Genomic DNA, 22,701 nt, shown 5'->3' with positions numbered 1-22,701 from the left:
AAAGTTATCTTAAAGTATCGGCGTTGATCGTAAATCTCGATCGAACGAGTCAGATGAATTTAATCGGGTCAATTTTTTATTCTTGACGGAGAATTACCTTAAAGTAAATTCAATGCCCAAAGTACATACGATCATTCCATCCATCTATCCAGTTTAATACTGAAATTCTAATATCTTGTTTATGAATTCACGGCGATCGATCCATGTTATTTTTAACGAAGAATATTTTAACGAAGGAATTTTGGGATAAATTCCTACCAAAGTAGAATCATTCCTAGCCAATTTACGATAATTCTAAAACTCCGACACGTTGTTTACTCATCATCGATCATCGTGGATCCTCATCGAAGCGACTCGATGGATTTAGGCGAATGAAGAGCGCGCACATGGCCTCTGCCACTTACGTTAATGGCAGTCACTGTACCAGAACGTAGTATGCGGCCAAGCTGGTATAGTTGTGTGTTGGTAAAAGGTTGAGTAGTGCGGATCGACGCCGGGAAATGGGCGGTTGGTGAGGGAAACGAGGGACAAAGAGAAGGGAGACAGTGGCGCCTGAGCCCCGAGGCAGAGACGCCACATTTGCTTCGTGTAGGTGAGTGTCTGTGCGATCCACGCTACTCGCACACACTGTGTCGTTTTGTATGTCGCGCGCGCGCACGTGGTCCGTGCGTCCTGGTAAGAGGAAGACGGACGATGAAAAGAGCAGCAGCTTACTTCTGCTGTGGATCGTCAGCCCTTCCTCCTGACAGCCGCCGGTCTCCTTTTTAGCTTTTGTCGTGCGCTACGTCGTCTCCGGCAACTTCTTTTCCCTACTTACGGACAAATGTGCGCGAGTGCCGCGTTTATGCGGCCTTTTAAACGCGTCGATCCTATGAATCGGATCTTTCAATGAAATTGCGCGAGTCTAGTCGGACGAGGAAGCGCCCCAAGTACGCTAACGACAGAAATGAAATCGTTCATGAAGATAAATTATACTTGTCTAGCGAACACCCCGTATATTCTGTGCATTTGTACGTCGAAGACGTCGACACCTAACTGGCTTAACTAAAGATCGTTTTGCATAATGGTAGGATGATAGACGAGATAAATAAATCGGCCTTTGTCCGGATAATCGGCCTCCCTTTTCAGCGTGCATTATGCATAAGCGTGCCCGTCAATGGACCTTTTCACTTTGCGTGAGATGTCTTTCGACCCAGGCTCGATCGATCATAGACAGGTAGAGATCGTCGTCTGGATCGGCCTGTCGCTGGCACACGAAGGCAACCGTAGAGAAGACGCGTGTTAAATTCGCTAGATTAATTCGTCTCTCCGCACGATTTCCTCGAAACGAGCAAGCTTGTGTCTTAATTCCGTACACTTAGATCTGTGATCCTTGGCCGTTTATTTCAATCTTCCTGTTTTGTCAGCTTGCTTGTACACATTAACGTCGGATCAGAGGACACCGATTGAGAATTGTGAAAGTCGCGAAGCTGCGATCGCTTTGTTGTCACACCTTCGCTAGAACGCGAGATACGTGATTGTAATCGTCAATAGGATTTCCTTTTCAGGAACTAGCGCCGCCGGTGCTTTGAATATAGCTACCACGAAGTGGACGATACGCAGCTTATTTTTAGCCAGGCATTAGCCAATTAACTATTAACTCGTTGGCGCCATGGCGCTGCTCCTATTTTTGCTTATTTCTTACACGAATAATGCATCGTTGCCCCGATCCGAATCTTTGGTATGTTCACCGAGAATAATCCAATCCACGCTGACGGTGAGCGATGTTAAGTGCTGTCTTCCGAATCCAGAATGAAATATGCTTCTGGCACGGTATCGTCTTACCGATATTACTCTCTCGAGCGCGTCCCATCGAGTTCTCGCTTAAGGAGAATCGAAGCGACAAGTTTAGCTTGCTCGTCAACACGTTTCGTTCGTTCGTGAATTCAAAGCGTTTCAGTGTTGAGCGGCGTAGATAACGGCGAAGACAAAGGCGTGTTGAACGAGAAGTACCGTGCGGTTCGTTGACATTAGCTGTGGTACAAATACGATCGAAAGAACTATGATGGCTTATTAATAACTATTCGCTCGAGAGAAATCGAACACGTAAGTCGATCCACGAATACAGGAGGAGATTGAACTTGCTACAAACGAACCTTGTCGAAAAAGAGAGGAGGAAGAGAAAAAGAAATGTCTTGTTAGTGGCTCGTGGATGAACCAGTTAGACAAGCTGAAGATATTTATCTAAGATATTTGGTCATTCGAGGATGCCCGGAGGACGGGTATCTACCTACGAATCGAGCCTATATATTTAGCCGAGTGATTGATTTTCGTCGGGCGCAACGAATGCGGTGGTCAAGGCGGTCGAGTTGGAATCCGAAGTTGGATCCAACGAGCACCTGGTTATGGCTGACTGGTTAATTCTCATGGTAGGCTTAATGGAATACGCTATTGTTCGTCGTGATTCCAGACGGCACACGGCTCAGGTTGTCAGTCATCGTACGAACGAAGATGCTGAAAAAAGCTTTCGATAACTCGTCGTCGATCGAGAAACAATTTAACGGTGCGAACAACAGGTCTTGTTATTTTTCCATTCTATCCATTCCATCTCTACGTACATGTTGATTAATCTCCTTGAGATTTATATTATCCGTATTTCCTGCCACATGATCAAAGCCTATTACATCGAATACAAAATGTAAGAGAATGTAAAACATATGCAAATCGGGATCTAACGTATTCTACTATTTTTACGCCTCAATATACTTACTATCTTACGCTATTCTTATACAAATTATTTACAATCGTAACAAGATGTAAATCCATTAGAACGGGAATGCAGTTTCTTGTACGCATAATAACTTATCGTATCATCGTTCGACGTGCACACTGACTCCCCAACACTGGCTCTTGTCTACCGTCATATTTAGTATAGAGTCAACGTCGTACATATAACAAACGTTCACCATGTACGATCGTCACCAAATTCGTCCGCCATCCTAAAAATGTCCGATTCTTCCACGCTTTACACAAGTATGTGCTTCTTTCTTTCAACTACGTGCATGCCCCGAGGATGACTAATTACATGGAAACAAGCGAAGCACCTGGTTTTAGACCCGTGAGACCGGGAGGACGGAATTCAAATAAGAGGCGCAGCCCGATGTTAGTCATACCCTTGGAAACAAAAGATTTCAGCGAGTTGTTTGCCCAAAACTGTCCCTCGTCGAGCTTCGTCATGCCTTCCTTCGATGACTCTTCAAACCGCATGATATCCCACGTTTCCACGCATCCGTTCGACGCCACCGTGTCCCATCGCCCTGAACAAACACGAAGAATAGTCGATTGAGTCAAATACAACAGAACAGTTGTACAAATAATTAAGCATTGATAAACCAGAGTAACAAACGTGAAACTAGATTACGTACGACTTAATTACAATTTTTAAAGATGCATGGATTTGAAAGGGCAAGTCTAGTATCGATGAAATTATTCGCGTCTGCTATTGTCGATAATCTTCTGGCGCTACCGGCTACCGAGAGTCGAAAGTTGTTCGATATTATCCATGACAAAAATCTGTTCGATACAGACTCGTTTGGCTTGTCGGCGGCGGTTATCTCCTGCACAGCCGGCTTCTATTTATATTTTGCGTTCGTTAGTCGATCAGGGGCATACGATTAAAGGCAGAAAGTATCCGTGTCCGTGAGTGCGTACGAACGCACGTTCGAGCCGATTTAACTCCGGCTCGGACGCGACGTAGTTTCTCTTCGTACAATGAAACCGGTAATACGTAATCTAATAAATTTCACACGTCCGTTTGCCTGACAAAGAATTATTAATTGGACTCTTACCTGATTCCTTTAATCCGATAAAAGGAGATGGTGATAATTGTTGGAAAGTTTCGAGGCTTAAAGATTACAAGTAAGGATCTTCGTTATTCCACGCTGCCAACGGTGTATGGATTTGTTTTCAAGAATCTGCAAACGAGTAAACGGCATCAGCAGCGAAAAACCGGACGATTTGTGGCCGGTTGTTAACGCGAAACCGAACACTCCATCCATGAATTTAAAAATAGTACAAAAACAAATGTCGGAAATTTCAAGTATCGTTATAACATGGAACGCGATTCCAAAAGGAACATACGAACGAACAAATGTGAATATCAGGAATATCAGAAATCGGGCGACTTATGAATCTACGAAGTTTCGAGTATCGTTACGACCCTGAATGAAATCTTAGAAATAAATGAACGCGAACGTCGACGTCGAAAATTTCTAGTGTTTCTAAATCTATGAAGTTTCAGTTATCGGTGCGACGCCGAGCACAAAACACCGTGAAGCACGGGTGGACCGTACTCCAAAAATATCCGGTGATAAACAGCGGACGAAGTAGAAACGCGCATTCACCAAAATGTACACTTTGCCGCTTATCGGTGTCTGTTATCCTAATTCGCCTGTATTTTCCCTGCACTCGAGACGCCGTGCCTGCGGCGATAAAGAGAAGCCCCTACCGATTCTTTGGGCTGCGCGTTATCCTTGTGACAAGGCAACGTCATTACAAGCAGATAGAAACGTGGCCACATTAAAGTTGGGACCGTGTGAAACACGAAGAAATCGGGAAAGGGACGCTGGTCCCTTCTACAGGCAATCGTGACGCTCGAAAGACATACTCGAAGGCGCGATAAAGAAGGAAGAAAGGAAGCAACACGTGGAGGAAGGTAGACGCGAGCCGAAGACCAGGACATTCCCAAACTCGAAAATGCACTTAACTGTTCGGAGACAGAAGATTAGAGGGTAAAGCCCACGGTGGGCCTCTCGGGACTCGTTATCAGTTTCGACAGGGTCCCAAAGAAAAAGGAGTGTTGATAAGAAGCGAGTTGAGCGGCTTTTAGTCAGATCGACAAACCGGCCAGGCTTCAGACCCCTGAAATCGACCGGCTGAGAAAAGGAAGAAGGGAACATGGTCAGATAATAAAAAGTGCCATCCGAAAGGAAATGCCGCTGTGTTACGTGACTCGGTGGAAAGAATGGAAATTGTAGGTACAATTATACTACGACACGATACTATGAAATTTATTAATTTGTTAACCGAGTCATTCGTTAACAAAAATTATACGAATAGGTTTGTAGATAAAGAAACGATTATTTCTAAGAGATTAGGAATATTAGAGACGAGTCAGTTAAGTCGGTTTCTCGGTTGAATAAAGTTAAAGGATAAAAAATATTATCGTACTTGTTGGAAAATGGAACGACAAATTGATTATTATTCGATGCAATCGGACTGGAACATTTATGCCATCAGATTTTTACCGATCGATTGTCTATCGCGAACTATCGACAACAAGGCGAGACACGTCGCACGTGGCTAGCTTATCGGATCGGCAATGAGAGGACTCCTTGTACGTGTTATTAATATCGGTAATATTTCAAGTCCGAACTGTCCGACTAAGCTGATAATCGTGGTTAACAGACGCAGCGTGCCGATTTTCGACGTGTGAGTACTGAATTGACTACAACGTCAGCGACTATCGGATGGCAGTTGCAGTTTGTAACCTCGTGAACGGTGATTGTTAACGGGTCGCCGAGTTAATATTAGCACAAGGTTTTTCATCGTGCCGTGCTTTCCAATAGGAGGGTTTTTCAGAGCGTTTAGACGCGCGAGGGAAATGCGCTAAAGGTAGCTCGCGTTCGCGGGCACTCGCTCCTTCCTTCGATCAGATTTTTCTGGCACGTCTATTGTGTTTTGTCATAGAAACGAATCGAAACTTTTGCTTTGATCGCAAATTTGAAACGACGCGTCGCCGCGAATCGATTCGCTGGAAAAGCCTGGCAGACTAGAATGCCAGCAGCCAATGCCAAGTAATTACAATTACGAACTTACATATGAATGTTGTTTCCTCAACAAAGAGGCGAACAAATTCTTGGCAGAGTATCAAGGAATGTGGCGAAAATACAGGAATATTTTTCAATTGTATACGAAACGGAAAAGGAGAGACGTAGGTGAAGAAAGAAAGGGAACGTCATTAATGAGAAAAAAGTAAGAAAAAGGAAGAGAAGAAGACAAGGGGGACGAACGATCGAGGATTACTATTTATTCTTAAATAGGTCGCGTTTATGAAATCAAAAATTACGAAGAATTTTTCTGGCAATACGTCAAACGTTCATTTGCGACACCCTCTTTGCTCGAACGTGCTTAGCGTCGTAAAATACGAGTTTTATAGATGCATCTTGCCAGTGCAGCGGTGGGTTTTCTTCGCGGCAAAAGCGAAGTCAATAAAAGTTCGTTACGTGAGATCCGACACCTTTCTCGCGGCGCGCACGCGATTTTCTAACGAGAAACTTTACGGTAGGCGAGATAATAAAAATTTCCAGACCTTGTAATAACGTAGCAGGCTGCTAGGACCGATATCAGAGCAGCGATCGCCAAGACCAGCGCAGCAACGTGCAGCGGTTTAACGCGATTCTCAAGGAATTGATCCGGCGATTCTCGACCTCCGGCAATCGGCCCTGGATCCGGCTGAATCGATCCCATTATGTCTCGGCTCGACGACATCCCATTAAAGGAACCTTTGTACATAATACAAGACTTATCAGAAAATCCATTCCTCGAGCTTGTTTAGTCGAGAACAGTGGCGCCTTAAATGTTCTGGCATTGAATCATACAGCGCGATATCTCTTCGGTTAAATTGTTACAGATATCTACGAAGCGTGTAAATGAAGCGGGTAAGATCGTAAATAAAGCGAGACTCAAAGTTACTGTAAGTAGTTTCAACATTGTCGAAGTGGCGCCAACCTGTACGAATTTAGGGTGAAACTTCTATGTCTTCGAAATAAGGAGAATGCTTAAATATCTTTAACGACGTGCGAACCTCTCTGAAATCATACTGATCGGCTCTATTTTGCATGAAATTTGCATGAAATTTGCATAAAATTTATTTCGCATGGAAAATTTAAAGACGCGAGATTACGTAGGATGCGCGCAATACGCAAACATAATCAAAATATCTAAATATCCAAAGTATGGTATTGTTTAGGATAGCATTATATATGCGCAAAAATATGCGTTTCTATACGTGTACAAATAATTCTGCGAGCCATTGTAAATAGACGAAGGTAGCAAAGGACTCTTTACCGGTGTAATCTAAAGTGGGTTCCACAGCATCGGGCGTCTCTTTGTCGTGGATCCACGTGGACACGTTTATGCGGTGATCGGCGTTACAGTAGTCGTGGCTGTCGCAACACTTCAATCTGGGCCAGGGCATACGGATCCAGGCAGCCGACGATCGGTCCACGTTGTCGCTCGACTTCGACCTCGTGACCCAGGACTTTGTCTCGCATAACAATGGCGTGGCACCCCTGAGCAATGGCAACGTACAACGTTCCGATAAAATGGCCACTGCTCGATAAAGTTCTCCGACCCCGGCGATAGTCGGAATTTAAATAATCATTTTGTACGATTTACGCCGCGAGATTTCAATATTCCGCGCGTGTATCGCGCTTGTTACGCTTGGCGAGCAATCGATCGTTTCGTGGCCAGTGAAGAAAATATCACGAAGGAATTCGGTCGAAAAAAGGAGGTCAATTTCGATCGTTGTTTGCGAATCGCGTTATCTTCAATAAAAATTAATTATTTTGTCCGTTGCTAGTTATCTGGTAATTAACGCCACGCTACACTTGCCGATAACGGTTCGAAGATTTAATTGGTAGCAATAAAAACTGGCTAACGATATTCGAACGCTCCGAGTCGAGACGATTTCGACATCTCTCGTCATTTTAGCACGGCTTTAGAAAGAATTCGTGAAAACTTCTCGCACCGATTATCTCGTCAAGGTTACCTGCTGTTTGCCATAGAGCCACGGCGAATTTATAGCGGTACGTCAATCGTAAGATTCAGCGAATTAAATCGTCTTCGAGTCAACCGGACTTGTACCGTTGGAATTTATTGTAGAATAAGAGGAAAAGGTTAGAGGTCGGGGTGTTGCTTTTAAACGAGAGGTTACTACTATCGTAATAGTTGAAACGCGATTTCTACGTTTTCTGCTTCGTACGATATTATTTTCTCGACCAAGACAAATAGACTTTGAAATTTTTACATATCTTCTAACTGATTTCTGTTTACCACATTTTCTTTCAACATCGTCATTCTCTTTTTCAATGTTAATAATCTCAAAATAAAATTCATACGAACTCGGTGCATCCTCTTGTCGTAGTATTCCCTCCGAATTCTTGGTCTCCAGTCAAGATCAACTCTGTGTAACAGTAAAACTTGGTCTTGCACGTGTCGACACCGGCTTCTTTACAGGCCTTGCTCGTGCATACGCATTTTCTACCTGCGAATATCGACAAATTTCTTGGCATTTAGCGTGAACGAGTTGCCGTGACACGTACACGTACCATGTCGTAAATCTGTTCGTCTCGTGTATTTTACGGCGCATCGTTCCTTTTTTTTTTCTTTTTTTTTTTTTACGGGCTCATTATAGATATGCGCGGCCGATAAGTACTACGATAGTACATGTATGTTAAACGTATCGTGCATTAGCACGATTACGACGCATAAAAAATCGATAGCGACATTGCCGATGCATCGGATCAAACCGGCCAACTTACCTTCGATCTGTTGAACGTTGCCCGACAGAAAAATCAGAAATAGCAGGATGAAATATATGCAGATTGGCGGCTCGATAGTCGATCGATTGAAATACATGCCGTAAGCCTCGGCAGAATCTAACACTCCGAGAATCACGAAAGTCTCGATAATGAAAAGTATCGTCGGGGAGGATCACTCGAACGCGAGTACGCCTCAGGGACAATTTCATTGATAAGGGAAGAGACAGCGAAGTAGGTACGGTTCGCTATCTGCACGAGAGCCACTTGAAACGTATGCAGAAGACAGGAATATACATTATCATGTTGAAGGGCTAGCCTTCGCTAAATGCAGAGACGATGTTCGATAAAGGCAACGCGGCTAGCGGCGAAAGAAACCCGATTTGCACTTGACTGCTTATTGACGCGGGATTATTCGAGGCCACTGAACGGATCGGTAGAAACAGCGGCGTGGAAATCAGCCGCCCTTGATTTTCATTTTTCGCCGTTCGACGAGGATCATCGATTACGGTAATTATCGTTGACAAAAAGAAAGACGATTAATCGAAAGTCTGCGTCTGCCAGTTGGAATATCTCGAGTCACTTGGACGTTGAATGGGTTCCAAGGAGGCAACCGTGTCTCTCGAGGAAGTCACTCGTAAGCCAATCGAATCGAACGCAGAATCACGGCGCCGAGTCGCGACTGACAGCGAGACGTCGCGAAAACACGTTGTGTTATCGGCGTAAAGGACTATTTGAAAATGTCTGAAGGAAGCTTCAAGACGAAACTGTTAGCCGCGTGGGCTCCTCTAATTTTAGTACCTCCCACTGGAACACAGATTCGTATCCTTCTCTTTCTCTTGCTTTACACGTTGGCTACTCTCGATTTCCACCTCTCTATCTCTGTCTCTCTCTTTCTCTCTCTCTTTTTCTGTCCTTCCTCCTTCACGCCACTCTTCTACCACCTCACGAATTTACTTCTATATCTATTTTAATTCCGTCATCGGTGACATTACTTCGCTGGCATAGCTTCGTCGTCAAGGCGACATATAATCGGTTCCTTGGAAATTTCTTCTTCGGTACGACTCGGCCTCTTTTCTTTCGCGATACGAGAATTGGGTCTCGTAAAATGCAGAAGCCGAGCTCTTTTCCACTTTGTTATTTTAGAGATCACATCGCGCAGTGTTGGTGATAACATTGCTGAAATAAGAACGCCAGTGAAGCAGAGGAAAATCAGAGGGAAATCGAAATACAAGCGCCACTGTACAGAAACGATTAATGGCTTTTGTCTTTCCCATCCACCGTGCCACCGCTTCTTTGATGGCTTTTTGCGTTTTCTCACCGCGAGGCGGTACCATTTCCGCCAGCTCCCTTCGCGTACGTAATTTATTCACACTTAAACCGGATTTTGCTAAGTCTTTTTCTTGGCCTTTTCACTGGCTCCGGTCTCTTTTAAAGCCGATTTATTGGAGCAACATCGCAAATTCGCGTACACTTTTACGCAGCCACGGGACGCGTTTCGCAAACGCTTTCCAGATGGAAGAACGTGTCTCCTCTTTGTATACAACCAATCTCGCATTACAATTGAGAATAGGAATTCTTGCCGAGGACGATCCTTGCTTAACAATCGTATTGGTCTCTATCGATTGATATTTTAAATTAATTTAAATATAATATGTGGATAATTTTTTGTCACTCTGTTTATACAACTCGAAACTCGTGATGTTCTCGCTGTGAAAGAATTCCAGTGATTTTTTTTTTTAGAGTTGCCTCGAAAAGTCTCCTAAACTCTGCCGATTTATTGGAACAATAACGTCTAGATCGTATGCACGTTCGTATCTCTCGTTGAGCTACGATATATTTCCGTCCATCCAGATGTAACGAATCATTGACGGAATAATATCGTACTACCGATAGTACACGCTGGTGTATTTATTACGCGCATTGAGAACGCGTGTATTTTATAATAAATATTATAGAAGCTTGTTTGTTCGCTCGTAACGAATATCAAATTCATTCGTTCGGATATCAGGTTTGCTCGTCTATATTCTAAATTTGTTTTTTGCTTCAATCCAATGGAATTCCCGAAATGACAAATTTTCGAAACTTCCATCGATACTCGTCGCGAGACGAAAGACTATTAACGAACAGAGAAACAGGAAAGCGAAATAAAAATCCTCGTTTAATTCCACACGTTCGTCTTTATTTCTTCGAAACGTAAAATACAACGATTAAAACATCTTAACCTCTCGTCAAAGGGTAAATCGCGTAAAAATCGATGGTGCAGGATTCGTAATCGAGAGTCGTTCGAACATCTTAATCGTAGTCATTGGCATCCAACGGCAGAGCAGACGAGAGTTTAATTCCCCGGTTGGTTTCCTGTCCATGCAACATTAAGCAGAGCCCCGCTGCTTGCACATTTCTTTATCGTCATCCGTCGAGTGACAGTAAAAGCTGGGCCTGGGTTATCGGAATGACACTTCGTTACAGTCGAACGAGGTCGCCGGCAGTCTGCTCTCCGTTGCTACTTCTTATTGCGCGAACGAATCAAGTGTTCGCTGTAAAAAGATTTACCGAGAGCACAAGGATTTCTTTCACTCGGGTAATTTATTGAGATGTATCGCGAACTGTTCGGACGATCGTTCGAATAGACCTATTTCAACGAGGTGAGGAGTAAGCAATTTAAATTCCTCTTATACATGCAGTGTCTCGTTGAAACTGGATCTTCTTCTTACGGTTGAATTATCGTCTTTCTACTTTGTTGAACTCGAGGCAGAGGATGTCTTCCGAGCTGGGATTTAGTTTGGAAAAAAATTTTGATCTGGCGGTGAAGGTAGCCTAATTAACTCTTAATTAAATCAACGGTTCAATCGTGAGAACTGGAGTTTCTCAGGTGTAAATGTTTGGGGTCCGCCGTTATTAATGGATGTCTTGAGTAAGCGCATTGTAGCGTGGGATTCGTGGAATAATGAAAAAAAGAAAAGAAGGTCGTGAATATTATTTAAACGCAAACGCATCGAAATTGTATATTTATAGAATTTTTCACCGCCATTGACTTTTTATATGATAATATCAGACAGTAGTTTCCACTCTCATCCTACGCAGCTAATTACAATCACACTTGTGCAAAATGTCAAACGTGTATCTGTTTCTCTTTCGGTGCATATTAATTAATTTAGCTGAAGTGTAAAGCGTCGCGATCGATACGTGTACGCCGGTACACGAGCTATTATTTCGTATTAAACGTCCATGACAAACCATGTTCTACGTACTAACGCTCCGACGAAGGAATAGCAAACGTTTCACTCCCACGTAGCTGCCTCGAATTGACATGATCACAGCCAGTCATTACGCAGATGGAATATGACAATGAAAAGTTGCATCGAATCCTTTCATTTTCTCAAGGTAATTCGAAGTATGCACGAATCTCACCTCGATCTTAGAAGGTTTATACGCTCGCATCCGTAAGCCAATTGATACACTTGCGATAAACATAAACAGATATCGTAATTACTATAGTGCATTTTAAAGATTTTATTTATTTTATTAAAATTCGTGTTCAAAAATTTCCGAGTATCCCGTGACTTACGAACGCCAGTGTACAATCCTTCGAATACCTTAGAAATCGCAATGCGAATAGATGAAAAGTACACATCTTGGTTTTATCATTCTGAAATGCGCATGTGTTTGCCGCGTGTTTGCTGTCGGGGTTCGATAAAACGCCAAAGTTTTTCGTAATTCCTCTCTTCTGCGAAGATTATCGCGATTAACCGCTATCGCGGGATCGATCTGGAAACAGAGAAGCGGCAGGAACGAGTCGCAGGGAAAAGGAAGACGAGGAATTGAACAGATAAAGAGAAAGATGCGAAAAAAGAGGAAAGAGGGAGCAAGAAAGATTAAGAGAGATGCGCGAAAAGATAGAGAGTACACGTCGCCTTGAGTTGCATTCGCCCGATTGTCCTTTTTAATTAGCCCCCGATCTCTTGGTACGTCCAGTCAGGTACGTCGACCAAGTTGCAGCGTGTCTTCTTAATTGTTAATGGGAGTTACGCCCATTCGAGTCCTCGAGAACGAGTTTCGATCGGGCTGGTTGCACTGTGCTCAGCCAAATGGAAGCGAGGCTTCGGCTAAGAAATTCTAAATGCTCGACCGATGTTCAGAAGCGCTAAAACGATCCAACGAACCTAATCAATGCCGATCTACGATTTGTATTCCAGACACATTATCGTAAATCATCGTTTCCCGATCTTTTAGTAAATCCTACTACACCGGTTGTTCTCGATTCTACGCGTTATAAAGCATCGTCAAACCTATAATTTTACGTTGTTCTTTGTTTTTATCGCGTCCCGCGTTAAATTGGAAAACGACGAATCGCTTAATCGCAAACGATACATCGGAAGTTTTCATGTTTAATAGGATACATCGCGTGTGGCAAATTATGAACCAAAGGAGGAGTCGGATCGCGGCCTAAGTAGCTTCAGTGTCAAATTGGCCATTAAGAAGACTGTATTCTTCGGTAACATCGTTTCTCATTTGTTCAAAATGTCGTTTGCGATCAGAGTGTTTTGAACCGCTACCAGTTATTACTTCCCGAGGCTAAGTAAAAAGACGCATTTATCGTAAATGTTCCTCGCGACATAATGACGTGGCCGCGATGTTCCGGCCGATCAAAGCTCTCGATGCGACGCGCTGTCTTTTAAGAGGTATTACCGTGTAAAATGCCATGGGATGATCTTCCAACTCTTCGCGTCGGCTTCCTTTCGCTGGCATAATCGCTCCGTTAAAACAAAACGACTTCACGCAACGACAGGAGCTGCAATATAAATCAATGCATGCACAAGATTATTATTGCTCGAAATTGCACGAATTATTCCTGATCGCCGCGCCATCCCCAACTTTTAATCGAATCTCGGAGAGATTTAAAGCGATTGTCCCCCTTTTCATCGGTGTTGCGAAACTTTTTACATTGGAACTCGTCCTTCTATAACATCCGTTCGAACCGCTTCAACCACTCTTCTGTAACCTAATTGCTCGATACGCAACGCGTCCACGCTAACATCGTCTTTACTTTATCGTACGTAATTATGCAGTGCAAAGATGTGTCCGTACGTGATTGCGTTCTGGTCAGACGTGAAAGTTTAAACATACGAAGAGTATGCTCCGAGTTTTACGGTTCAGTTCTATAGGTATACGAGCAATATTTTTACTTACTCAGGTGATTCACGGCCGGTTGAGAAGCAATCACGAACATCTTCCTGTGCGATGGAAAAAATTCCGACGTCGGGATTATGCTTATGGATATCTCATTCTGGTTGTTACTCGGACGATTGTCGCGATCGTTTCGTCGATTGCCGTGCGTGCTGTGTCTTAGTTGTACACCTTGAATATTATGTCTGCAATTACTGACTATGTAACTGCTCACCTAGTTTCAAAAAAAAAAAAAAAAAAAAAGGGGGAATCAAAATATTCCTTGGAGTAATCGGCGATCGTTAAGGAAATTAAACGAACGCGCCACATCGATTCTAAGGGAACACGATATCGATGATTGATAATGAAACGACAAACACAGATATGGAAAATACAATTTCTTAGGTTTCGTTTCGTTTACGTAATAAATTTCTAGAAATTTCAATAAAGCGAACGTTCCTAAGATCAGAGATCATCGAGGATCACTTACCGAAGATATGATAAAAACAGCGAGTAAAGCAACGCCTAGCCAAAAGTACCAGGCTTCCCAAAAGTGTCGTGGTGGCCGTCTTTGCACCAGCAGACAACACTGCGAGTTGCAACAGCAATACAAGCAATATTTATCCGGTGTACACGCGTATGGTTTGTTCGTTTCGCTATCTTCCGTATTGTTTCTTAAATCCGCGTTACACTCGTAGTAGAGGCGAGCCATATCATAAGTTGAACATGATTCCTTCCTTTCGATCGTCGAACAATTATATCAAACTATATCTAGAATATATTGGGAGCGTTTTAACTTTATTCGAAAGTAATGGACAAACGAGGCGTCGTACGGATCGATGAAACTACATCGAATCACGAGAGATCTAAAAAAAATCGCGTTATTTTCAGAATGCATAGCGCCGTCGGCGCCGCTTAATTTACCACTCCAGACACCTGTTCCCCTTACTTACTCGGTTGATGACACGCGACAAGCTTACGATTCCTTCGCGTTCACTCGTTTTTTTTTTATTTTTCGTCCGATTTCGTACGCGAATCCTTTCAACGCGGTGACATACCCGAAGACAACTGCTCTGCCACTCATTTGTCCGTTCAGTGTTATCACTATCTGGACTGGACAGGCTTGCAATAATCGATAGAACGAGCTTGGCATGTCCTTATTCACACGCGACTTCTAATCGATACATTAAAATGACCGCGTTTGTAATCGTTAAAAAGAAACTGTGAACGATTTGTCATAATTTTCACAATCTATGGTTCCTTCGCCGTTTAAGAACGAGGAATTGAAAGAAACTCATGGCTTGAAACTAATGAAATTTATTCAGACATTATATTATCAAATACAGATTTGCGCAACAATAATGTATTTGAATGTCTTGAATACAGTCAAATTTTTACATTATGTTATTAAATAATGACGATATCATAAAGATGAAGAGACAATCTAATATTGACTGGAATCGTGAGGTGGTGGAGGTGGAGGTGGACCTCTTGGTGGGAAGGGTGGTCGAAATTGTGGAGGTGGTGGCGGCGGTGGTCCACCCTGAGATACAGGAGGAGGCGGTGGATGCCTCCATGTTGGAGGAGGTCGCGGTGGTGGTGGTTGAAACTGTCCAAATTGCGGAGGTGGAGGTGCTCCAGTAGATGAGGGAGGCGGAGGAGGTGGAAATTGACCTTGAGGTGGCCCACTCACTCCCCAATGAGGAGGTGGTGGTGCCATCATTCTAGGTGTCGTCTGTTGCGATTGAGACGTTGAAACGGGCATAGGTGGCAATGGAGGTGGCATTCCAGGCGGTAAAGGAGGATGTGTGGCCATTGACATCGGAGGTAAAGGAGGCGGAGGAATACTTGCTGGAGGAAAGCCACTCGATGGCGGCGGTGGAACAGGTGGTGGTGGTGGGTGACCCATTGGAGGTCCTGGTGTTGACGGAGGTGGAGGTGGTGGTACAACCATTCCATGATGCATCACATGATGTTGAGGATGATGAGTAGCTTGGTGAGTCGCTGCATTGGAATTTGGAATCGGAGGTGGTGCCAAAGGAGGAGCGTCGGCAAATAATTGATGAGGCCTGTCTGCTTGACTTAGCGGGTTTTGAGCAGCTAACAATCGTTCAGCAGCACTACCATGTCTTTCTCCTTTCGCATCGCGTTTGAAAGCGTATGATACGGAAATCGGTCTGTTGCATAAATACTGACCGTTCATTGCTTCTATACTTGCATCGGAGGCATCGAAGGAAGCAAAGTTTATGAATGCAAAGCCCTTGGAGTTCCCTGTTTCAGGATCTCTCATTATCTGAAATATAAAAACATGTTATATATTTTGTAAACACTTATTATTAATTATTGTTTGTTAGCAGCATGCATTACTTTTGGCGTCTGAAGAATTACTCCAAATGCACTGAAGGTGTCGTATAATAGTTTCTCATCTACTTCTGGATCAAGATTTCCAATAAAGATATTAGCACCAACATCTAGGTTCTTCTGATGAGCACTTGCTTTATTTACTCTTATTGGTTTTCCATATAATTTTATCATGTTCATTATCTTAATAGCATAGTCAGCATCTTCTTCTCCCATAAATTCTACAAACCCATAGCCCTGATGCATTTGTGTTACTCTATCTTTAGGCATATGCACGTTGACTGAAAATATTTTCAAGGAAATTCAATTACTTTAAAAAAAAATTTTAAAGCAGATATAATAATATTGTTACATACCCACTGGTCCTGATTGGACGAACAGTTCCCACATAAGGGATTCTGTGACCTTATCATCCAATCCACCGACATATATTGTGGCATCTAAAAGATATAAAATATTTTATTTGCACTATAAAAAATTACTATATATATATATATAGAATTGTTAACCTACAAATTGTGTTTACGTACACATAACCTAACACAACACAATATTTTTAGTTTTAATATATTATACAAGATTCGTTCCATAATTGCAATTAGGATTTCAATAAGAAGAAAAATCAAAATATTATAATATATATATTTATCTAAATATTTTAAATAGACACGTACCTTGATTACGTTCAGCAATAGGACCGGCCGCCATGATTGCCAATTATTATACTAGTGGTCTGAACTTATTCAGCTACCATGATAAGATTGATATTCAAAAATGTTATTAATCTATATCACTGGATAGTTTATAAAAATGTTGTTATTAATAATAACAAACTTCGATAAAATCAACGAAATAAATAAATTCTTAACAGAAGAAAAAATGATGAGATTTATTTTAAAACATAGTAATACAAACAAAAAACAAGATAAAATCTATAATGACATTTAATAACACTTATTCTTAAGTTCTTTTAATATAATATAATATATATTTTTAAGCTTTTAAGTAGTACTGGTCCCTTGTACTTCTTGGGTTGCTGAAATAAATGCATTAATTATATTTTTATACATATTTTTATAATTAATTCTATGTTATATGCATAAAATGTAATTAGTACAAACGATTGCATTGGTTGTTTACCTTTATAAGAATATTCCAAAGCAGTTGCTATAGTTCTCATATCTCCTTCAATGCTACGTGCCCAATTCTCAGCATCACCAATTTCTTTTAATGCACTGGAGAAAGCTTCTACTAAATTCAACCATGACTGTGTTTGTTTTGCAAAATTTGTTGCGCTGTGTTGTAATTGTTTTGCTTCTGCATCGAGTTTCTTCTGATTGAGATATGCTTGTGCCACTCTACATGATCAAATATTTCTTTAAAAAACAATTACATTGTAATTGTTTCTCGTCAAAGGACATCAAAAACTTACCCAACATTTAAATGGTCAACTAAAGCTTGTGTCAAGTTACTTGCAGCTTGCACAGCTTCTTTCCTCTTTTGCTCTGTTGTAACAATATTCTATATAGTTATTCGTAAGTATAGTCAATTTATAGAAGATCAAAAGTATGTTTATTACTTTTACCTTGTCTTTCCTTTCTTGCTGCTTGTTTGCTTTGGTGCTCTTTTACAATAGCAGATAACATCTTTATTACTAATCAGTTGTATTACTAAGGTTCCAGTGGGTTACTGCAAATGCTAGGTTCCTTTGTTTTTAAAAACCTATAAGTAATACCACTCGATTTATTTTTTTCAAATATGATATCTACTGTTTATGGAAAATTTACTCACGATTAATGACTATCTATATTAACATATTTATTCATTTTTAGAGAGGTACATTTTAATCTATTAATTCAAATAACAAAGTTATTGTAAATTCTGCTTAAAATACTACACTGCTGGTTAGTACTTAATGTCTCAACAATTTACATTGCAGAAGAGCAATTTGCATCAACCAATAAGCAATGCTTTTAGAATAGTATATTCTAATAATAAACAACGTATCATCTGTTCAATCAAGGATTGAACAAAATTGTACAAAAGCAAGGATTGATATTAGAACATACCTCGGCAGACAATAGCGTTTTCCTATAGATGGCAGTACAGTCGTGCATTTTTAAGTCTAGTGTACGCAGTAACAAGTATGGCGACTAGTTCTCGTTGGTGTAGAGTTTACCTGTTGATAATCGAATCAGATTTGGCTTAAAGGAAATTTCTGAATTATCGTAGTACTAACGAGGCGATTTGCCTCCATCAAACTCCTCGTTTATCACAATATTCTGCTCTAATGAGGTGTTCAACATTTTCATACAAAACAAGTGTAAGCAAACGATGTATCAGTATTTCAAGTATACGAAAGTTAGGAAAGAAGTGTTGTCATTGTTTTCACATTTAGCATAAATTGTTGGACAATGATTTTCAACGTCACAAATAGTTTGTAAAGGATCAGATAGTTAAGAATTCATCAGAGTTTTCATTCACGTGTAACGAGATAAATAAAAATGTAACGTAATTGCTGTGTTTACCCGCATAATTAGCTCTCTCTGTTTTTCTTTGAAAAAGCGTGTATCAAAAAATTCATATGAGAGAATGGCAATTCGCATTACACTAGAATGTGGACACTCATCAATGTTACGTATGCGTACCACCCCTCAGGGCTATACTCATGATTGGGAATTATTTGTGCGGGGGATTGACAATGCTGATATTCACCACTATGTTGAGAAAGGTAAATATACTTTTAAGGAAATACCATGCATCCATAGATACAAATCTTCCGACTTATTTTGGTTTGTATTCCAGTGGTTTTTCAATTACATCAAACATTTTCAAAACCAAAAAGAATCTTAAAAGATCCACCATTTGTGTTAAAAGAGTCTGGATATGCTGGTTTTGAGATTCCAATTCACATTTATTTAAAAAATAAGGATGAAGGTAGCAAAAAGATAGAGATTTTATATGACCTTAACTTACAATTTAGTGGTCCTGCAATTACAAATGTTATAAGACATACTGAAATAATTAATAATCCTTCAGATGACTTTAGGAGGAAACTATTGAAGGGTGGTGGTGTGAGTATATCTAATCCTATTTATATAGGTTCTTATCTTTCTATATAAATTCTATATCTTTCTATATAAATTATAATATTAAATTAAATATTATATGTTTAGGTTCTTGTGTCCAGTTCTGAAAATTCAGTTGAAAAGAACGAATCTAAAGCATTAACTATGGTTGGTAAACCAAAGTTGAGTGGGAGTGAGTCGAAGAAGCACAAAAATATAGAGTCAAAAACTTCAAGTTCTTTTGCTGAATTATTCGGTACACCTCTGAAACCTACAAAAGTATCTCAGGACACTAAAAAGTCTACACCACAAGACAAATCCTCGGCTTCTAAATCATTAATTACCACAGAAAAGTCTGATAAAGTAGACAAAACAAAGTCTAAGGATAGTCCACATAAAGATCCTAAAAAGGACAAAATGGAGGATAAAAAGGACAGAAGGATCAAAGAGCAACCTAAAGATAAAAATCGAAGTAAGGAGAAATTAAAAAGGTCTACTAGTCCTGGAAATAAGAATCATCCTAGTCCTCCTAATAAAAGGCCACCATCACCTCCATCAGCTGGAATAAAAAGAGCTTGTAGCCCGTCTCTGCCTCCTGCAAAGAGGTCAATTTCCCCAAAATCAAAGGAAAAGGAAGTGAAAAAGGTAACTTTTGAAAAAGAGAAAGATAAGAATAAAGAAAAAGATAAAGTAAAAGATAGTTCTAAAAATGTTGTCGATGCTTCTAAGGGTGAAAAGAAAAAGGACAAGAAGAAGCATAAAGAAGATCGGGATAAAGAACGAAAGGATAAGTATAAGGAAGGAGAACGGCCTTCCTCAAAGGAATCTATGAAAGTAGCCGAGAAGAAAAATAAATCAGAGAAATCCGAGAAATCCGAGAAAGAGAAGAGTCAAGAGTACAAATCGGCCAAAGAGGGGAGAAAGTCGCCGAAACCTCCGAAGGAGAGTGAGAAACCAAAAGATGAGAAATTATCGAAGACAGAAAGATCTGAGAAGATCGAGAAGTCTGAGAAGGCGAAAGACAGTAAGAATGAAAAAGATAGGCAGAAGCACAAGCATAAAAAGCGGGATAGAAAGGATAGACGGGATAGTAGCAAAGATAGGGACAAGAGAGAAAAACGCGACAGAATAAAGTCCTCAACAGAGAAACAAAACAATGTGCCTAATGTTCCAGTAGCCAATTCCTTTTCAGTACTGGAAATGCCAGAAAGAGATAGTAGTGATTCAGCGCCATCCATAGATGACGATTCCTTCCCTGAATCAAAATTAGTGCCTATGGTTAAGAAAGAAGTAGAAAATTTAACGGTGTCTACACCGCCGGTGGAACTGACGAAACCACTTTCACCTGCAATTTCTACAGACATTAAAAAGGATAAGGTAGACCGAAACAAAAGGGACAGATCTAAAGGGAGTAAAGGGGAGGAAAAAGAAATCCGTAGAAGGAAACGACGGAGTGATAGTAAAGGCGATGACGACCATGTGGTTAAAAGAGAAAAGGATAGAGGTCATTCGACATCACCTCCTTTGGAGCCTGTTTCTTCAAGTCAATCACCAGTTGTGGTTGATCAAGAAACGGTTCTTTCGAAGGCGAGAGACGATCGAGGTGTCATAGAACAAGTCGCCGAGAAGCGTGTTGAGGCGGAAGCGGAACAAGTGGCCCCTGATTCAACGAATAGTACTTTGGTTGATTCAGACATAGGAGAGCCACCCGTATTTTCTGAAGATTATGTGTCACAGTTAAAAGACTTGCAACAAAAGATAATGACTTTGCAAGATAATCAAGAGTTACAGAGAGTTGTTCAGGTAATCGCAGAAACCGGTCAATACGAGATTACAAAAAAGACATTCGATTTTGATCTGTGTGCTCTGGATCGTAGAACGGTACAGCGTTTACAACAATTTTTTGCATCGTGACCGTCTGTAGCGTAAATCATGACACCTTTTATTATAAATTATTATTCTATGTATGAAGTCATTAAGTTATTTGAGCTTATAAAAGAGATTCCTCCAGACTAATATATATACATATATACGTATGTATATATATACATATGCATATATAAAAACAAGTAATATACAAGACCCCAGGAAAAATTTTGTAGATACCGATGTCCTCGATAAAGAAGAGAGGAGTCTACTTCTGCCTGGGTATACGATTCAGATTTTGCATACTTTCCTCTTAATATGCCAACTGAGTACTTTCGATTGCATTAACCCGGAAAACGTGCATAATTGATCTATGGAAAAGAAAATGCTGTTTATGAATCGCAGCTATATGCTTATAATTCTAGTTTCTTTATCGTTCACCGGATCAACTTATTTTCTTACATTTTTATATATTTCCAGCACTTGTTATTTTTACATTGTTTTATAGACATATAAATAATACATAATCTGTGGAAAGGATAGATTAAAAATCGTATATTGTAGTTTCGTGTAATATAGAGTATTCATCGTTTCTTTCAAGAACATTAGGATCTGCAATGCATTTTTATTTATGTAGATACAATACGTACACGTATATATATATATATATATATATATATATATATATATATATATTATGCTGCTCTCTTATGCATTATATATAAATGTATGTGATGTATATGAATATTACATATGTTCATTACAAACATATATTTGATTTCTTGTATGGTAAAGATATATAAAAGATTATGTTGACTTTAATGATGTTAATCGGAAACGTTCAAAGATTTCGTGCATCATATTGCCTTCTACATAGATATATTCTTGATATCTTTCAGAGAATTTAGCGTAGGTTCATCTATCTGAATCGAGGGTGACCATTATATTTATTGATATTTTCATATGGGACGTAATTAAAGTAAGAAACGTGTGGAAGAATCATTTGATAATTTATATTTTATGTTAATGCTCGTTTATATATTCCATTATTATTATTATTATTATTATTATTATTATTATTATTATTATTATTATTATTATTATTATTATTATTATTATTATTATTATTATTAGTTTATTATTATTATTAGTTTATTATTATTATTATCATCAATATTACTATCATGTAAAATACATTGAAGAAACGATGAGATTTGTTTCAACAAGTCGTCATGGTCTTCTCAATCAGAAATATTTGGCACGCAGAGCATTCTATGCAATATCTTATTTTGTATTCACTTCTACAAAGAATTTTGTAAGTATTATTAAAGTGAATTAGGTATAAATAATATCGATACGTCACGTTAGGAAGAAAAACTGGAAGCACCCCGACTATAAACTTCGCTATAAATTTGTTCTCATTATGCGTCAATGTTTTATCTTTGTGTTTGTTTTATTATCCATTGGAGTTGCATTTAATTCGAGTGGAAATCGATATTTTGTTTTATGAATGGAGCACGTATCTGTGTCATGTGTTTTCATCTTATTTAAGATTTTTATCATGCAAATTACATCGATATATGTATAGCCAATTTCTACTGTGTGAATGTTTGTATATTCATCAGGAAAACTTTTCTTTACCATATCGTTATTCTGCATCA

At 40.1% G+C, this 22,701-nt stretch overlaps 5 protein-coding genes across 6 annotated transcripts; 1 reads left to right on the top strand and 4 right to left on the bottom strand.

The window, feature by feature from the left end:
• Positions 1–89: 89 nt before the first annotated feature.
• On the bottom strand, positions 90–9,340 carry LOC117216566. The gene is made up of 6 exons (XM_033463356.1): positions 8,583–9,340; positions 8,164–8,305; positions 7,108–7,331; positions 6,350–6,542; positions 3,828–3,953; positions 90–3,296 (listed from the first exon to the last, which is right to left on the bottom strand). Exons 1-5 carry the CDS (start codon positions 8,677–8,679, stop codon positions 3,911–3,913), a joined length of 699 nt encoding a protein of 232 aa, XP_033319247.1. The 5' UTR covers positions 8,680–9,340; the 3' UTR covers positions 90–3,296; positions 3,828–3,910.
• Positions 9,341–10,739: 1,399 nt separating this feature from the next.
• On the bottom strand, positions 10,740–14,781 carry LOC117216359. The gene is made up of 4 exons (XM_033463013.1): positions 14,699–14,781; positions 14,236–14,611; positions 13,770–13,980; positions 10,740–13,371 (listed from the first exon to the last, which is right to left on the bottom strand). The coding sequence occupies exons 2-4, from the start codon at positions 14,455–14,457 to the stop codon at positions 13,355–13,357; spliced, it is 450 nt and encodes a 149-aa protein (XP_033318904.1). The 5' UTR covers positions 14,458–14,611; positions 14,699–14,781; the 3' UTR covers positions 10,740–13,354.
• Positions 14,782–15,149: 368 nt separating this feature from the next.
• LOC117216358 (splicing factor 3B subunit 4) lies at positions 15,150–16,890 on the bottom strand. Its single transcript, XM_033463012.1, has 4 exons — positions 16,781–16,890; positions 16,463–16,546; positions 16,113–16,387; positions 15,150–16,038 (listed from the first exon to the last, which is right to left on the bottom strand). Exons 1-4 carry the CDS (start codon positions 16,812–16,814, stop codon positions 15,190–15,192), a joined length of 1,242 nt encoding a protein of 413 aa, XP_033318903.1. The 5' UTR covers positions 16,815–16,890; the 3' UTR covers positions 15,150–15,189.
• Positions 16,891–16,976: 86 nt separating this feature from the next.
• LOC117216360 (biogenesis of lysosome-related organelles complex 1 subunit 1) lies at positions 16,977–18,089 on the bottom strand. The gene is made up of 5 exons (XM_033463014.1): positions 17,898–18,089; positions 17,692–17,828; positions 17,539–17,611; positions 17,247–17,464; positions 16,977–17,142 (listed from the first exon to the last, which is right to left on the bottom strand). The coding sequence occupies exons 2-5, from the start codon at positions 17,750–17,752 to the stop codon at positions 17,108–17,110; spliced, it is 387 nt and encodes a 128-aa protein (XP_033318905.1). The 5' UTR covers positions 17,753–17,828; positions 17,898–18,089; the 3' UTR covers positions 16,977–17,107.
• A 129-nt stretch (positions 18,090–18,218) lies between these two features.
• On the top strand, positions 18,219–21,683 carry LOC117216357 (protein AF-9). Of its 2 annotated transcripts, XM_033463010.1 has the most exons (4): positions 18,219–18,429; positions 18,672–18,837; positions 18,912–19,180; positions 19,283–21,683. In XM_033463010.1, the coding sequence occupies exons 1-4, from the start codon at positions 18,397–18,399 to the stop codon at positions 21,086–21,088; spliced, it is 2,274 nt and encodes a 757-aa protein (XP_033318901.1). In that variant the 5' UTR covers positions 18,219–18,396; the 3' UTR covers positions 21,089–21,683. The 2 variants fall into 2 exon arrangements, with proteins under 2 accessions (XP_033318901.1, XP_033318902.1); XM_033463011.1 differs by having other exon boundaries at positions 18,219–18,837.
• Positions 21,684–22,701: the final 1,018 nt, after the last annotated feature.

This window comes from Bombus bifarius, unplaced genomic scaffold (assembly GCF_011952205.1).
Source record: "Bombus bifarius isolate JDL3187 unplaced genomic scaffold, Bbif_JDL3187 scf7180000010271, whole genome shotgun sequence".
NCBI classification, from domain to species: Eukaryota; Metazoa; Arthropoda; class Insecta; order Hymenoptera; family Apidae; genus Bombus; species Bombus bifarius.
The sequence above is the reverse complement of the archived record's forward strand: the minus strand, read 5'-3'. Positions and strand labels throughout refer to the sequence as shown.

Excerpts from the sequence above, each read along its gene's own strand:
- LOC117216566 (XM_033463356.1), bottom strand. The coding sequence starts at position 8,679 with ATGTATTTCAATCGATCGACTATCGAGCCGCCAATCTGCATATATTTC. Across the intron at positions 7,332-8,163 it reads ACGACAAGAGGATGCACCGA|GGGTGCCACGCCATTGTTAT; the intron begins GTTCGTATGAAT and ends GCCATTGCTCAG. Across the intron at positions 3,954-6,349 it reads GCCTGCTACGTTATTACAAG|ATTCTTGAAAACAAATCCAT; the intron begins GTCTGGAAATTT and ends ACTCGTTTGCAG.
- LOC117216359 (XM_033463013.1), bottom strand. The coding sequence starts at position 14,457 with ATGGCTCGCCTCTACTACGAGTGTAACGCGGATTTAAGAAACAATACG. Across the intron at positions 13,981-14,235 it reads CTGTTTTTATCATATCTTCG|GTGAGCAGTTACATAGTCAG; the intron begins GTAAGTGATCCT and ends TTTTGAAACTAG.
- LOC117216358 (XM_033463012.1), bottom strand. The coding sequence starts at position 16,814 with ATGGCGGCCGGTCCTATTGCTGAACGTAATCAAG. Across the intron at positions 16,547-16,780 it reads TATTGCTGAACGTAATCAAG|ATGCCACAATATATGTCGGT; the intron begins GTACGTGTCTAT and ends TATATCTTTTAG. Across the intron at positions 16,039-16,112 it reads TAATTCTTCAGACGCCAAAA|ATAATGAGAGATCCTGAAAC; the intron begins GTAATGCATGCT and ends TTTATATTTCAG.
- LOC117216360 (XM_033463014.1), bottom strand. The coding sequence starts at position 17,752 with ATGTTATCTGCTATTGTAAAAGAGCACCAAAGCAAACAAGCAGCAAGA. Across the intron at positions 17,465-17,538 it reads GTTGACCATTTAAATGTTGG|AGTGGCACAAGCATATCTCA; the intron begins GTAAGTTTTTGA and ends TTGATCATGTAG. Across the intron at positions 17,143-17,246 it reads TTTGGAATATTCTTATAAAG|CAACCCAAGAAGTACAAGGG; the intron begins GTAAACAACCAA and ends CATTTATTTCAG.
- LOC117216357 (XM_033463010.1), top strand. The coding sequence starts at position 18,397 with ATGAGGTGTTCAACATTTTCATACAAAACAAGT. Across the intron at positions 18,430-18,671 it reads CATTTTCATACAAAACAAGT|CGTGTATCAAAAAATTCATA; the intron begins GTAAGCAAACGA and ends TCTTTGAAAAAG. Across the intron at positions 18,838-18,911 it reads TCACCACTATGTTGAGAAAG|TGGTTTTTCAATTACATCAA; the intron begins GTAAATATACTT and ends TTTGTATTCCAG.